The sequence below is a fragment of the Canis lupus genome, chromosome 6 (assembly GCF_048164855.1).
Source record: "Canis lupus baileyi chromosome 6, mCanLup2.hap1, whole genome shotgun sequence".
Taxonomy (NCBI): Eukaryota; Metazoa; Chordata; class Mammalia; order Carnivora; family Canidae; genus Canis; species Canis lupus.
This window is the reverse complement of record NC_132843.1, coordinates 57878448-57894822: the sequence shown is the minus strand read 5'-3', so window position 1 is coordinate 57894822 and position 16375 is coordinate 57878448. Positions and strand designations below refer to the sequence as shown.

At 35.4% G+C, this 16375-nt stretch overlaps 1 protein-coding gene across 9 annotated transcripts in view; it reads left to right on the top strand.

The window, feature by feature from the left end:
• Positions 1 to 16150, top strand: part of COP1 (COP1 E3 ubiquitin ligase) — a 242753-nt gene extending 226603 nt beyond the window's left edge. For all 9 annotated transcript variants that reach the window (XM_072830730.1, XM_072830729.1, XM_072830723.1 and 6 more), the window contains 2 exons: positions 13044 to 13088; positions 15813 to 16150. In XM_072830730.1, the coding sequence (XP_072686831.1) occupies positions 13044 to 13088; positions 15813 to 15830 (63 nt within the window). In that variant the 3' untranslated portion in view covers positions 15831 to 16150. The remainder of the gene's footprint in view (positions 1 to 13043; positions 13089 to 15812) is intronic.
• Positions 16151 to 16375: the final 225 nt, after the last annotated feature.

The window sequence follows — 16375 nt, the reverse complement described above, 5'->3', positions numbered from 1 at the left end:
TGGATTTAAGAGTTTTATTAAGGGATAGAACTAAAGACAGTGACTCTAGGTGACTGGGGGAGGCACAGAAGGGGAGTGGGACATCACTGAGGGAATAGAACAGTATTAGAAAAAAAGTAATTCTGTCCTTTCCTTGCCATTGATTACTTGTTGTCCATAAGTAAAATCCTTACTCTGGTGTGAGAGAGTTAGTTTACATGTTTATTCCAACCTGTTGGTTTTCATCTAATCAACTAATACACAAATTGACTCATAATTTGTCATCATCTGTAAACACCATTTCCCCCCAAACTCATGGCATTTGTAGGATTATGTCTCTTTGTCTAAAATACCCTTTTATTTTGAGTAGTTGCAGCTGTTACTTTTTCATGTTCCATTTGTGGTTTTATATATGAAACTGTTCTTCTCTCTCCCAGAAAGGACACTTCCTTCTTGCTTCCTCAGTTGTCCCTGTGAAATATATTTCTTACAATAATAGAGTAGTTTTCTATTTCAAAGTCCCTTTGGGGCAGCCCGGGTGGCTCAGCAGTTTAGCACCACCTTCAGCCCAGGGCATGATCCTGGAGACCCGGGATCGAGTACCGCGGCGGGCTCCCTACATGGAGCCTGCTTCTACCTCTGCCTGTGTCTCTCCCTCTCTCTCTGTGTGTGTCTCTCATGAATAAATAAATAAAATCTTTGACAACAATAACAGAAAAAACAAAGTCCATTTGCCCTCCTACTCTTTCATTTCAAGATCAGACTTCATTTTTTACTCATCTTCAGAACTTTAGTACATAGCAGAATACCTGACATAATATCTACCCTAATGATAAATGGATGGATAATGATACATGAATAAAATGGCATGAAATTAATAAACTTTATACTGAAGCCGCCACTATCATGATATGAAAGTGCGTAATCGACATTTATTCTTCCTATGGAAGCAATTTGGAGAGAGGAAGGTAACTACCTTATCACCTTGGAGATTAGGGAAAACTTTTTCCAGAAACTTGTGTAAAAGCCAAGTTCTAAAGACTGAGTTAGCTGTAGGAACTTATGCAAAGGCCCCTATTGCTACAGACTGAACCTCAGATAGAGTTGCCTTTGAGGTTACCAGGTCATCTAATGCCAAATCCAAGAACCCATTATTACAATTTTTTCATACTCTCAGGATTTTTGACAGTTTGGCTACCTTCTTTTTCTAAACTCTTACCTGGAATTAGAAGAACTTTCATTTGGAGTGCCTGGGTGGCCCAGACAAATGACTCTTGATTTTGGCTCAGGTCATGATCTCATGATGGCGAAATTAAGCCCTGAGTCAGACTCTGACCTGGGTGTGGAGCCTGCTTAAGATTTTTTCTCTCCCTCTCCCTCTGTCCTCCCCACACTGTCTCTTTAAAAAAAAAAAAAAAAAAAGAATCGACTTTCTCCTAACAATGCTCACTTACAAAGATACGTGTTCTGTTCCAGATATTTATAGATGTGTTTTATTTAATAACAGCTCTCTGTTCCCTTCCTTTCATTAGCTCTATTAACTCAGTTTTATGTTACAGTCGAGAAGACAGAGATTTAGAGAGGTTTAATAACTTGTTCATGATAACCTAGTTTGGAAATCTTAGACTAGTGAACTGAAAAGTGTTTGTGACCCCAATTCCACTTTGTCACTCTAACTATATAGTGTATTTTCGTCCATATGTTTTGCTAATTTGATTTTTAAGGATACAGCTTGTCTTATATAGTCAGGTCCATTTCATCCTGAGGACCAATTAATAATATGTACAGAAATGTAGAAGTGAGCTCTGTGGAGTTACTCCTGTAAGAGAAACCTAGAGACAGACTTCTCTTAGGTAATCAAGGGGCTTATAAAATGTGGCTTGTCACTTTAAAGGATGAAATCCCAAGTTGAAAGTAAGGTTGTTACCTGAAAGTTAGACAAGGTAAGGAGAGAGTAGAATCACCAGATAGAAAACTTATGATTCTTTTATATGTTGAGAAAGCCCTGAAGGTATGCTTGATCCTACTATAGTGTTGAAGTTCACAGTAACGATGCTAAGTTTACCTGGAAAGATTTCTTTTCTTCTTTTTTTTTTTTTTTTTTAATGATTTTATTTTATTTATTCATGAGACACACACAGAGAGAGAGAGGCAGAGACACAGGCAGAGGCAGAAGCAGGCTCCATGCAGGGAGCCTGACGTGGGACTCAATCCCGGGTTTCCAGGATTACACCCCAGGCTGAAGGAGGCACCAAACTGCTGAGCCACTGGAAATATTTCCAGATAGCTGCCCTATCTGGAAAGATTTCACTTCTGATCACAGTAGTTGCTTCAGAGACTCAGAAAAAAAGGGAATGAGAGATACTTTTCTCCTATTCTTTGTACTATTTGAATTTTTACCACCTTATATATTACCAGTTCAAGTAAACCAGTAAATATTAGAGAGAGAAGGAAAGATGTCACTATGACCTCTTAGGAATGGTATGTTACTCTCCCCATTTTTTAATCCAGCAGCATATTAACTCTCTTATTAATTTTAATTATCTATTTCTACATTCTTGGAATATTTTATGTGCATAATAATGTGATCCACAAGTAATGAAAGTTTAATCTCTACTTTCCCAATTTTGTACCTAATTTTATTCATTTCACTTTATTTTAATGGCCAGGACCTATAGTATAATGCTGAATGGAAGTGATAATCCGTGGCATCTTCATCTTGTTACTCACAAAAGGGAAAACTTGTGAATATGTCATGATTATGTATAATTTCTGCTGTAAGATTTTCATAGGAAACTTACAAGAAGTTTCTTTGAATTTTCAGCTTGCAGAGAGTTTTCATCATAAATGAAGCTGGAGTATATTATTGCTTTATTTTGTACCTATTGAAGATGATGTAATAATTATCTTTTAAATATTGATGGGATAATTTTTTTCTAATGTTAAATCAATCTTACATCATTGGAATAAAATCAACTTGGTCAAGATGTATTATTTTTTTTTTTTTTTTTTTTTTGGTCAAGATGTATTATTCATATATATTGTTAAAATTGACCTGCTGATATTTCATTAGGGATTTTTCCATCTGTTTTCATAAATAACATTGACCTATATCCTTCCTTTCTTGGATTGTTCTCATCACATTTTGATTTCATAATTATATTAAATCTCATGAAACAAATTAAGGAGTCCTCTTTTCTGTGGGCAATATGTGTGATATTGGAAGTACTCTGTTCTTGAATATTTGACTGAATTTGTAGATAGAGTCATACAAGTCTGAGGTATAAAAAGTTTTTGACAGTTGACTTTTTTTTTAAATACCTGTCAGATGATTCATGTTTTGCTCAGTTTTGGTTGTTTTTTGTTTTGTTTTGTTTTGTTTTGTTTTTTGTAAGAATTTTTCTACTTGGTTTAAATATTCAGATTTGTTAACATAAAATTTTTTCCCATTTTTTTCCCAACAGAATTACTTATTGAGGAGAAAACCATTTAACATAATGCTTAACATTTGAGAAAAAAATAAGAAAAGGGCTATATTCTGATTTTTGTTTAATAGTTCTCTTTCTTCTGGTTAAAAAAATGTTTATCGTTGTGAGTACCAAGGCTTACACATAAAACCATTCTTGTTTTATGGGAGTATGTGAAGATGGTAATCTGTCCCTTCCTTTGAATGTTCTTTGATATCTTTCAACGTTGTTTTATAATTTTCAGTGTGTAGGTCTTACACATATTCTAGACTTGTCTCTAAATCATGTTTTTGATGCCATTATAAATGGTGTCTTTTTAGTATCTGTTTGCTAATTATTCATTTCTAATTTATAGAGCTGTATTGACTTTTAAGTAATGACATCATATCTGACAACCCTGCTAGATCGGTTTATTAGTTTTAGCAGCTTTTTTGAAGATTTGTTAAGCTATTCTACATAGGTAGTCATGTCATTTATAAATAAAGACAATTTTACTTCTTCATTTCTCATCTGTGTGCTTTTTCTTTCTCTTTTTGATTATTACACTGAGGACCTCTAATATAGTGCCAAATAGATACGGTGAAAGCAAACGTCCTTCCCTTCTAGTCTGGGAAAGAAAGTTCAATATTTCACCATTATGTATGATGTTAACTAATTTTTTTTTTAAGATTTTATTTATTCATGAGAGACACACGGAGAGAGAGGCAGAGACATAGGCAGAGGGAGAGGCAGGCTTCCTGCAGGGATCTTGATGTGGGACTACATCCCAGGACCCTGGGATCTCGACCTGAGCCAAAGGCAGATGCTTAGCCACTGAGCCACTCAAGTGACCCCCAGCTAAGTTTTTCGTAGGAAACCCTTACCACCTTGAGGGAATTCTTTCTGTTCTTAGTTTGCTAGGAGTTTTTATTATGAAGGGGTATTAAATTTGTCAAATGAATTTTCTGTGTCAATTATGATGATGTGATTTTCCTGTTCTGTTTAAAACGGTGACTTACATTCATTGTGTGTGTGTGTGTGTGAGAGAGAGAGAGAGAGAGAGAGAGAGAGAGAAGCCAACTAGAATATCTGGATAAATCTCACTTGAACATGATACATTATTCTTTTTGTATGTGGCAAAGTTCTCTTTATTTTTTAAGAGTTTTTATATCTGTTTGTGAAGGCAGTTGGTCTGCATTTTTTTTTATATATAATGTCTTTCTCTGACTTTGACTTATAAGCTAAGTTTGGAAGTGTTCTTTTGTCCTCTGTATTCTTTATCTTTCTTCTGTCATATTTGGGAATTTGCATCTCTCATAGAATTTATACATTTCATTGCCTCAGTTTTCTTGGCATAAAATTGTTTATTCTCTATCTTCCTAAATAACTGTTGGGTGCTAGTGAAGATCCGCTCATTCATTTCTGACATTGTTAACTTACATCTATCTTTTTTTTTTCCATCTATCTTTTCTTTATAGAGATTTGCCAGTTTATTTCAAGAACTAGCTTTTATTTTTAATATTTTTAATCTATTTTTACCTCATTTATTGATTTCTGCTTATTATATTTATGTTATATCTAATTTGCTTTTTTCTAGCCTAGGCTGCACATTAATACATTAATATTATTTTAAACCTTTTTGCTTTATTATTACAAGCATATAGAGAGAGACTTTTCTATCTGAAACGTATGTTTCATACTTTTCATTATGTTTGTATGTTATGCAAATTTTGATATGTTGTCTTTACAGTACCTTTTAGTTCAATATAATTCTTCATTTCCTTGTGAGTTCTTATTTGAGTCCTGGGTTATTTAAAATTTCTAAATATTTAGGGAATTTTTTCAGATGTCGTTTTGTTATTGTTTTCTACTTTGAGTCTGTTTGGTTAGAGAATATACTTGCAAAATTTCAGTCTTTTAAGTTTATTGAATTTGTTTAATGGTCTTGCACATTGTTCTGGTGAATAGTTTCACATGTACTTGAAAAGATGGTATACTTTTTGCCATTTAAGTGAGAATTGAGCAAATTAAATATTACATGTTTTTGGTAGTATTATTCAGGTCTTTTATATCTTTGATTTTCTATCTGCTTATTCTTTGAATTATTGACAGAAGATACCAGAGTCTCCAAACACAAGTGTGGACTTACTGTTCCATTCATTTCCATTAGTTTTACTCTGTGTATTTTGAAGCTCAGTTTTAGATATATATACATTTAGAATTTATTTAAATTAATCCTTATTTAATCATAAAATGTCCCCTTCATATCCTGGTCTGTTCCTTGTCCTGAAATCTACTTTTTCTGAAATTAATAGAGCCATTCCAGGTTGGTCGGTCTTTCTTTCTTTCTTTCTTTCTTTTCTTTCTTTTCTTTCTTTCTTTTTCTTTTTTTTTTTTTTTAAGGTTTATTTATTTGAAGAGGAGGGAGAGTGCCTGTGCAAGTAGGGGAAGGGACAGACAGAGGAGGAGAGAGTGTCTTTTTTTAAGCAGATTCTGGGCTGAGCACAGAACTCAACACAGGACTTCATCTCACAACCCTGAGATCATGACTTGAGCTGAAACCAACAGTTGGATGCTAATTGACTGTACCACCCACGTGCTCCAAGCATTCCAGATTTCTTATGATTAATATTTGAATGGTTTACTTTCCCCTCTTTTTACTTTGTATCTTTGTTGTTGTTGTTGTTGTTTTTAATAAAGTGTGTTTTATGGATAGCATAGAGTTGGTCCTGCTGTTTTATCAAGTCTTATGATCTCTACCTTTTCATGGTATTATTTAGACCATTTACTTATTAGTAAGGTTGGATATTTGTCTACCATCTTGCTATTGGTTTTCTGTTTATTCTGTGTGTTCTATTTCCCTTGTTCCTCCTTTCCTTTCTTTCATTATTGAGTATTTTTATAATTCATCTTATCTCCTTTACTAGCTTATTAGCTATACTAATTCTTTACTTTTCTAGTGGTTTCTCTAAGGTTTATAATATTTGTATTTAACTTATCATAGTCTGTGTTCAGATTATACCACTTTATGCATTACAGGAAAGCCTTACAACGATATACTTCTATTTCCCTATTTTATCCTGTGTACTTTTGCTGTCCTATATGTTACTTCTGTTTATGTTATAATAACCATAATGCCTTGTTAATTAATTTTGCTTTAAACAGGTAATTGTCTATTAAAAGAAAAAACAAGAGCAAATATCTTTTATATTTACCTACATATTGACCATTTACAGCACTTCCATCTTTTTGTTTAGATCAGAGTTTTCATATGGTAGAAGAACTTTAACAGTTTCTTACAGTGCAGATCTACTGCTATCTCAGCTTTAGTTTTTTTTGAAAATAATATTTCACTTTTGAATAATATTTCTAGATTGACAGTTTTCTTCTTTGATTACCTTAAAGATACTGTTTTATTGGCTTGCATTATTGCTTCTGATGACAGATTGGTGATGTTGTTCCCATAGGTAATGTCTGTTTCTCCTCTGGCAGTTTTCAAAAATTTTCTTTCTTTCTTTACACATTTTTAGTAATTTATGATGTGTCTTGATGTGGTGGTATTTGTGGGTATTTTATGGTTTTCAGATTTGGAAAGTCTTTAACCTTCTATCTTCATATACGTTTTTTGCTATTTGAGATTCCAATTACACATTTATTAGGTTGCATATTGTCCTGTTGGTCACACAAATGCTAATCTCTTTTTTAACCTTTCCAGTCTTTTACTCTTAAGCTTCAATTTGGATTTTCTTTTTCCCATGTCAACTTTATTGATGTTTTAGTCTCTCCACTGTTTCATTCATTGTTAGGTTCATCCAATTAATTTTTAATTTGAGATAACTGTACTTTTCACACGGAGAAATTCCATTTGGTCAGGATGCCTGGGTGGCTCAGTGGTTGAGCATCTGCCCTTGGCTCAGGGTGTGATCCTAGGATCCTGGGATTGAGTCCCACATCGGGCTCCCTGCGAGGAGCCTGCCTCTCCCTCAGCCTCTGTCTCTGCCTCTCTCTCTCTCTCTCTCTGTGTCTCTCATGAATAAATAAATAAAATTTTTAAAGAATTCCATTTGGTCTCAATAATTATGTGTTCCATTTCTCTTATAAAGTTATTGTTTCCTTTAAATATGTGAGTATAGTTCTTTCTGCTTTATAAATCCTCATTTTGCTGCTTCCATTATCTTTATCATTTCTGGATCTGTTTCTATTCATCGATTTTTTTTCCCCCCTCCACCCTGGATCATGCTTTTTGCCTCTTGAATGCTGTACATTGTGAATGCTTAATTGTTGAGTGTTTGGATTTTGTTGAATGTTTTTAAGAGTATTAACGTTTTAATACTTAACGTTTTAAGAGGTGCCTGGCTGTCTCAGTCAGTAGAACATGTGACTCTTGATCTTGGGTTTGTGAGTTCAAGCCCCATGTTGGGGATAGAGATTACATTAAAAAAATTTTTTAATCAGTTATTTTTTTTTTAAGTATTAAAGTTTGAGGTTTTTTTCTTTTTTGTTGTTTTTTATTTATTTATTTATTAGAGAATACAAGCTGGGTGGTGAAGAGGAGCAGAGGCAGAGGGAGAAGCAGACTCCCCACTGGGCAGGGAGCCTGATGTGGGGCTCCATCCCAGGACCTTGAGATCATGATCTGAGCCTAAGGTAGACACTTAACCGACTTAGCCACCCAGGTGCTTCTGAGTTTGTTTTGATAGAAAGTTGGTCTTGGAAATAAATTTGATTTTTTTTTTACACTTGTTTTTAAATTTTATTAGGATGACTCTAAAGTAGCAGTCAGCAAACTTTTTCTTAAAGAACCGCATTGCAAATATTTTAGGCTTTGCAGGCCATACGGTCTCTATTTCAGTTCCTCAGTTCCTCTACTCTAGTGCAAAAGCAACCATAGACACTCTCTCTCTCTCTCTCTCTCTCTCTCTCTCTATATATATATATATATATTCAAATGATCACAGTTATGTTTTAGTTTTAATGGAAATATAGGCATATAATATAGGCAGTGGGCTAAATTTGGGGGCAGTGGGCTAAACTATAGTTTGCTGATCCCTGGTCCAGAGAAACATTTACTTTAAGGCTAATATAGCCCTTCTAACAAGGCATGACCCTTCTGGGGACTCTGCTGAATGTCCTAAATTTTCAGTGAGGTTTCTTTACTCAGGCTACTCAAAACTCAAACATCTCCTAACTGTGTGAAGTCTGGCATTTGATAATGTTATTAGAGATTGCCAATGGCAATCTCTATTTTCTAGGCCTTGTGTAGTTTAACACTATTCATGTGTAATTTATTATAACAATGCACAGTCAAGGGCACTCCCATGCAGATTCCTGGAGCTCTACTTTGTCTGACTTTCTTCTCTTTGATACTTTGCACTACAAACTTCACCTGCCCTACAGATACTCTGAACTTGTATCTGCCTCCTCAGCTTAGCGAATCTGGTATAGTCTGCTTAGATTCCTCTCTTTGGATTCTCTTCCTTGCTTTGTGGTTCAGAAATTGCCTCCAAGCAGAAAGCCAGGGTGACTATAGGACTCCCCTCATTTGTTTCTCTTCTTATAAAGATCATTATTCTATATGGGCTGTTATCCAGTGTAGTTTTATATATTTTGTTAAGTTTTCTAGTTGCTTATAGTATAACAGCATATCTGTACCATTTACTTTGTTTACAACTAGGAATGGAAGTTATTTTAAACATACTTATTTCTATAGTAAAATTATTTTACATTCAAAATCAGTTATGTGAATTTCTAAGAGTAAATCCTCCAATAGCAAATCAAGTGAGCTTGCTTAGGATCTTAATGTATTAGCTATAATGGCACTTTTATAAGCAAGCCATCAGTGGGAAAACTGTTCCAGTGGATGCTAGTTTTGTTTTAGTATAAGTACAGTATCACTGACTTTAAGCAAGTTGGTGTTTGTGTATGTGTCTTCTATTTTTATAAAAGATTTACTGCTAATTTTTCCATTATCTTTTTAAATCTCTCTATATTAAGAAGAAAATAGATATATTATTAGCTTAGCCCCGAAGAGAGTTTTGCAGCAAAACTGCCAGTTTTTTTGTTTTTGTCTAAACTGCCAGTTTTTAAGAAAGAGAAAAAAATGAGAATTACTGGCTGGCACTTTAATTTTATTTAGCAAATAAAGCAACCCATTGAGCCCGAACTTACATACATTTGGGCTGTGGCAGACTTCAGCTACAGCTAAGAATTGCCAGGATTCAAAATGCAAACAAGAATCACTCAAAACCTATAGTAATAATCTTGTACTTATCACCTCCATACCTCTGTGCTGAAATAAAATACCTGGTTTTATTTTTCTGTTGCATGCAAGAGTTAATTTAATACCTGGCTAAAAGTCAGGTAATCCTAAATCCCTTTTAAAAAGTTCATGGTCTTGGGGGCACCTGGGTGGCTCAGTAGAGTCACTGACTCTTAATTTAGGCTCAGGTCATGATCTTGGGGTTGTAGGATCAGGTGCTCCTTTGGGCTCCCTGCTCAGCAGGGAGTACACTTGAGGATTCTCTCCCTCTCCCCCTGTCCCCCCACTCCCAAATGCACTCTCTGTCTCTCTCTCTCTAACATAAATTAATAAATCTTTATTAAAAAAAAAAATAAAAGTTCATGGTCTTTAGAGGAAAGGGCATGCTGAGATGTAAAGCTGTTATTTTTCTTTCATTATTTGTTAATTTTGAATTGTTTTGAGTATTTCTAAGAATTCTTAGGACACCCTTTCACCTATGTATTAGTCCCCAGAAAGCAGTTCCAGCTGTGCAGCTGTGTTGGCTCATTTATAAATGAGATGTTTATTTCCACAAGAAAAAGATGTTATTGTTAATCCTCTGGTAGCATGTAATATAGTACTGTAACAGTCCTGAGGTTATGCACATTGTTTATTCATTTCAGGGAGTTATCAGATATCTTCCTTCTTGGGTTTAGCTTAGTAATTATATAGACTTCAGACTCCTGTTATGTGATAATATAACTAGATTAGATTCTCTTATTTATATTAAGCCCAATTTTTCATACTGTTTGATAATATACCATGGTTTTCCAAACTTCCACCAAGAATTAGAGGTTTGAATTACATAATTCATAATGTCTGTAACTGGTAGAGGTAGATCCCCTCCTTGTTTCCCCAGAGTGAGTCCTTATCTCCACTAGCTTTCTCTGCCTTCTTCTAGTCACCTTCTTGTATTAAAGGTGACTTAGAACCAAAATGGCAGTAAGAAAGAGTGCTTTAGGCTATAAATTTCTCATCTTCCTGGCATTCCTTTCTGTGTAGCAGAGAGAGCAATTCTTGGTGACTGCAGCATCATATGATGGGTGGCAGTTGCTTTTTTAGAGACTGGAGTCTTTCCCCAAGCAGAAATTAGGTTGATTATTCCTATTTGGAAGTTGTTCACAGAAGAATCATTTTTGGTCCACTCAGCTTGTGATATCACTTAGCTTGTTTAAAATTCGTGCTAGAAAGAAATCCATATGATGTGACACAGTGCTTTTGTTTTGTTTTGTTTTGTGAGGGAGGCATAGAAATTCTGCCTTTTGACCAGCTCAGAGTGAGTTATATTATATTGCCTAATGATATCCTAACCTCACTCCAACCAACCAGTTTCTTAATTCAGGTGGCTAAAAGAGTAAATAAATACCAAACTTATCTTCCTGCCCCCTCACTCTACCCCACTCCCATATGGAATTATTCTGTGCTTATTTGGTCCTAGAAGTAGCCTATTATTCCCCAAAGTAAATACTGAAACTAATTCTAATAGTACTATATATTACTTGTGTTACTGTTTTCAAAAATAAATGAGCTGACTTAAGGGAAAACCTCAGCCAGGACCATATCAGTGTAGGGGAGGAAAATGTATTCCTTAACTCTCTTAGGGTCCCCAGCGGGGTCTAAAAACTAGACAAGACAGACTAACAGGAAGAAGGCCATACAAATTTATCTAATAGCAGTTTTACATGACATAGGAAGGAAATGAAGACCCAAAGAAACATACTTTTGTATTTTGTGCTAGGTGTGGTGAAGAGTGGCTAGTATAGAAATGTGGGTACGTTAAAGGAGTATGAGGTAACTGTTGAATATTGGGAGGAACTCAACAAGTCCTGCTTGTTCAGTCTTTTTAGTGTCCGTTTGTCTTTGCAGATAAGAATGCTTCTTAACCTTGGGTGTAGGCAGGGCACCTCTCACATGAGGATTTTATGGCCTATTTCAGGGGAGAAGGGTGGAGTGAGTGGGAGATCAGAGTGACTTTACTGCTTCTGCTTTTTTCTCAAACTCCTTCAGCTTAAAATATTCACATTTGGCAAGGTGACATATTTTGGGGCTGTGTCCTAAACCCCATCATCAGTGATGTCCATACTCATCCCTAGGAAAAACATGTCTTTATTACTACTTCATACAGTGTGACTATTGATGCTGTTACCACCGACTACATCCAAAGAATATTCTGATCCCCCAAATTTTGGGGATCGTGGAAGAAATTATTTATTATTATTTAGCAACCAGATGAGCATTTTTCAAGAGTAACTTTACTAGGAATCAAAGGAAAAGTTAAAAAATAGAAATGTGTAAGTTTGTAGAGCACAGATTTCTTTTATTGAAGAAACTAAAATTTAACTCATAATGGCTAAAGTAACTTTCTTGGTGTGCAAATCCATTTCTTTCTTCTCTTTCTCACTTTGTCATGAAGCCTTTAGGACATTCAGGCAGATCCTGTCTTTGCTTGAGGTTTGACCACTTTATCCGTTTCTCATAGATATTAGTTTATTCAGTCTTTCATCAGCCATGTGGCCTCTATGTCAGTTTTGAATCTCTTTACCTTCTTTTAGCAGCCTACTCTAAAAAGTAAAAAGACTTCTATACACTTCCAAGCTCCAGAGCCCTACTAAACTATTTCCAATAGGAAGCATGCCCCAACTCTTCTTAATGAGATTCTCTCTGGTAAACTCAGTCTTGTCCATTCTTTTTCCTACCCTTCCTACTCTTTAGAGAAATATTTTTTCCTAAGGCTTAGGATATAATAGATATGTTACCACATAAATTCTGTTGAAGTAATCACCAAAGTTATTAAAAGTGCATATACTGAGTGATTGAATAATTATAAGAAAAGATAGCTTTTCTTCTGCTATCAGATGAATAGTCACTTTTTTTTTTTTTTGCTGGTTTCCTGATACCAAATAGCTGTCCATAGAGATTTATGCCAAAGGTGTTGACAGCATTTACATCAATTGTTTTATAAGAGAAAAGGAATGGAGAGTTTTCTGTGGAGAGGATTATGTGCTTTGTTTTTCTCATTATATTCATTTTTTGTTTTATTTCAGTGTTTGTTTGGTTTTTCTTCTGGTGGTAATTTGTTTTTCTTTTATTTTTCTTCACATTTGAAATTTTCCTACTCTGCTTATAATTTTATTTTTCTTACTCAAACATAATCCTCAAAATATGAGATTTGGTGTTTAAAATTCACAGTTAAAACATGTTAAAGTTGATTCTCCACTTTAGATTCTATTGGTGTCTTAGGGTGAAATGAAGAAAGAAGGATGAAGAAGAAGTTATTCTCTTGGACTGCCCTCCAGGAAATCCTTCTCTATACTTTAAAAGTTCTTATTCTTTTCTAGGAGTCCAATGTGCTGATTGCTGCTAACAGTCAGGGTACAATTAAGGTAAGCTATGTTATACATCTTCATTTTAATCTCAGATCCATTTTTAGACTGTAACAGACTATAACTATAACATGGAAATACAGTTATACTAAGTCTTAGAGATCATTCCAAGTCATGGGTCTCTGTCTATGTTGAAATGGCTTTGATTGAAACGGAGAGGAATAGGTAGCTTGCAATTATGGAAAAAATAATGGTACTGATTAGAGGTTATATGAATGTCAAATGGATTGATAGCTGGTCAGAATGAAAAATAGATGAAGACTATTCAGTATTCACTGTGGGCCAAGCACTGTTGCTTCTCTTATGTAGGTGTATTCAGTGGATAAAGGCCAATATAGAGCAGGGGATGCTTACACATTCACCAGATTTAAGAATATCGGGTCTTAAAAAAAAAATCTGGTCTTATTTTACTCGTCTCTTCATCATATTTGTCTTCCTTTTCTTCCCTGATAGAGTTTTTCTCAGTTGCCAAGGGAAGAAAAGGTATTTTAGTGTTTCACTGAAAATTGACCATATGATCATTCTATTAGTGTAATTTGGAAATTTTTTTTTAATTTATTTATTTATGATAATCACAGAGAGAGAGGGAGAGAGGCAGAGACACAGGCAGAGGGAGAAGCAGGCTCCATGCACCGGGAGCCCGACGTGGGATTCGATCCCAGGTCTCCAGGATCGCGCCCTGGGCCAAAGGCAGGCGCCAAACCGCTGCGCCACCCAGGGACCCCTAATTTGGAAATTTTAATGCCTCTTGGCGCGTAGTCTCAATCACAAATTTTTTTTTTTAAGATTTTATTTATTTATCCATGAGAGACACAGAGAGATGCAGAGAGAGAGGCAGAGACACAGAGGGAGAAGCAGGCTCCATGCAGGGAGCCCGATGGGGGACTTGATTCCGGGTCTCCAGGATCACACCCTGGGCTGAAGGCAGCGCTAAACTGCTGAGCCACCCGGGATGCCCTCAATCACAAATTTATACATAGCTTTCCAATACTTTTCTTTATAGTTAGGAGCTCAAGGAAGTAATAATGTTATCTGATTATACTATTGGATATTTAGCACTTGTGCATGACATATTAGATAATCTTGAGCTAAGCAGTGAACTTTTTAAATAAAGCACTAGTTAGGGGGAGGGTTTTAGTACATGGGTTTGGTTAGTACTAATTCTGTGGGTGCCTGTTCTTTCTACATATTCTCTGCTGGTATAGAAATATCAAGAAGTGATCTTTTAAAGCTAATATGCATCTATTTCTTCTGCCACTCAGCATTAATTTTGACGTGGCTTCCTTCCACTCACCCTGAGTGGAGAATGACCCAGCAACCAAGGGAGCACATCCAAGCCTATCACATTGTCCTATGGAGAGGAATTGAGCAAACTCAAAGCAGAACTGCACTGTTAGCTGGTCAGGCTAATTTACACTTAAACTCTTTTTCATACAGCTAGTTTCTCTATTTGAAAAGCCTCATTAGAGAGCCATGGACTTAAATGAAATCCAGGCTTTGGAAGTGATTTGTGTTATGTTCTGGAATCTCAAGCAAGATGATAGAAGGTCTTGGAATTTCTGTTATTTTGTGGCTCTCTGTGGTCTGTTTATCTTATTCTCATGGCAAGGCATATATTGAAAAAGCTGCACCTTATTCTTCAGCAAGTTTGGCCTTTGAGGCAATTGAGATTGCTAACGTATCTGCAGAAAGTTCAAAACTACTCATGTATTTATAGAATCTCAGTGACAACTCTAAGATTTTGTTCAACAGCATTGACCTCTTGTTAAATTGGCTACTTGCCAGAAATAAAGACAAAAAGCATCACAGAAGCACAGGTACAAGTTTAAGAAGTTAAGCCTTAGCACAGGAGAAACGTTGCTCCTTTTTTTGTTACTTAGAATTGCATTCTCCATCTAACAATCCTTTTGACTGTGTCTTATAATTGTCTTCAGCTCCTGTGTCCTTTCTTAGACATTTCTTCAGCTGTTTTTTTTTTTTAATTTATTTATTTATGATAGTAACAGAGGGAGAGAGAGAGGCAGAGACACAGGCAGAGAGAAGCAGGCCCCATGCACCGAGAGCCCAACGTGGGATTCGATCCCGGGTCTCCAGGATCGCGCCCTGGGCCAAAGGCAGGCGCCAAACCGCTGCGCCACCCAGGGATCCCTCTTCAGCTGTTTTTATAACTGATTGTTACTGCTGCTTCTTATTTTTTACTTTTAGCAGTATCACAACTTTCTTGTATGACAAGATATGACTTGAACTCTAATAACTAACATAATATCTTGACATCAGATGATTGAAGAGAAAATGAATGAAGCACTAGAAAAAGGCAAGATTTTAGGTCCTGTATACCTTGATCACTATAATCTTTATCAGTGGAAGAAATAAATAGATTAAAATCCTGAGCAGCAATACTTAAAATTTTCTTAAGAATATGGAGAGATACCAACATAAATTTCAAAACAATTATATCCATGGTATTCATCACCCAGTTCATTTATCTGTATGTTTTATGTAGTTTAAAGACTCCCTAATTAACTGTGAACATAACTAATGTGGAAGAGTTCATGCAGCTATTGCAGCTTGAGGGATCAATGTCTAATCCCTTCAAATTCTTTAGCATGTTAGCAGATGGAAAAGTTTTATTGATTTGGTTCTTCATTTATAATACAGTAAAGATTCATTAAGCTGTTTGCATTTTTAAAAATTTTATTAAACTGATTTTTTTCCCCCAATTAGGTGCTGGAGTTGGTATGAAGGGTTTACTCAAGTTAAATTGTATTTGATCCTGCTGAAATACATCTGCAGCTGACAATGAGAGAAGATAGAAACTCATGTGATGTCTCTCCCCAAAGTCACCATGAGTTTTGGATTTGTTTTGAGTATTTTTTCTTTTCTTTTTCTTTTCTCCTTCACGACTTTTGGGACATTGGGAATACCCAGTGAACTCTCCACCATCAATGTAACTCTATGGACTTTGCTGCTGTTGGTGGTGTGGTTATCTAATTTTTGTGATAGGGAAACAAATTCTTTTGAATAAAAATAAATAACAAAAAATAAAAGTTTATTGAGCCACAGTTGAGCCGGGAAAGTCTTTGTGAAAGATGGCAAGAGGGTAATCTTTTCAAGAAGTAATGCACATAAACTCTGAATAATTTGTAAGGTCCATATTTTCCACCCTCTTTGGAATTCTTCATATCAACAAAATGTAAATTATATGGATTTATTCCAGTGAATTTAATATTTATAGTAGGTGGGAAGGTTAATAACTTTACCTTATGAATTCCTTTCTTCATTCTCTG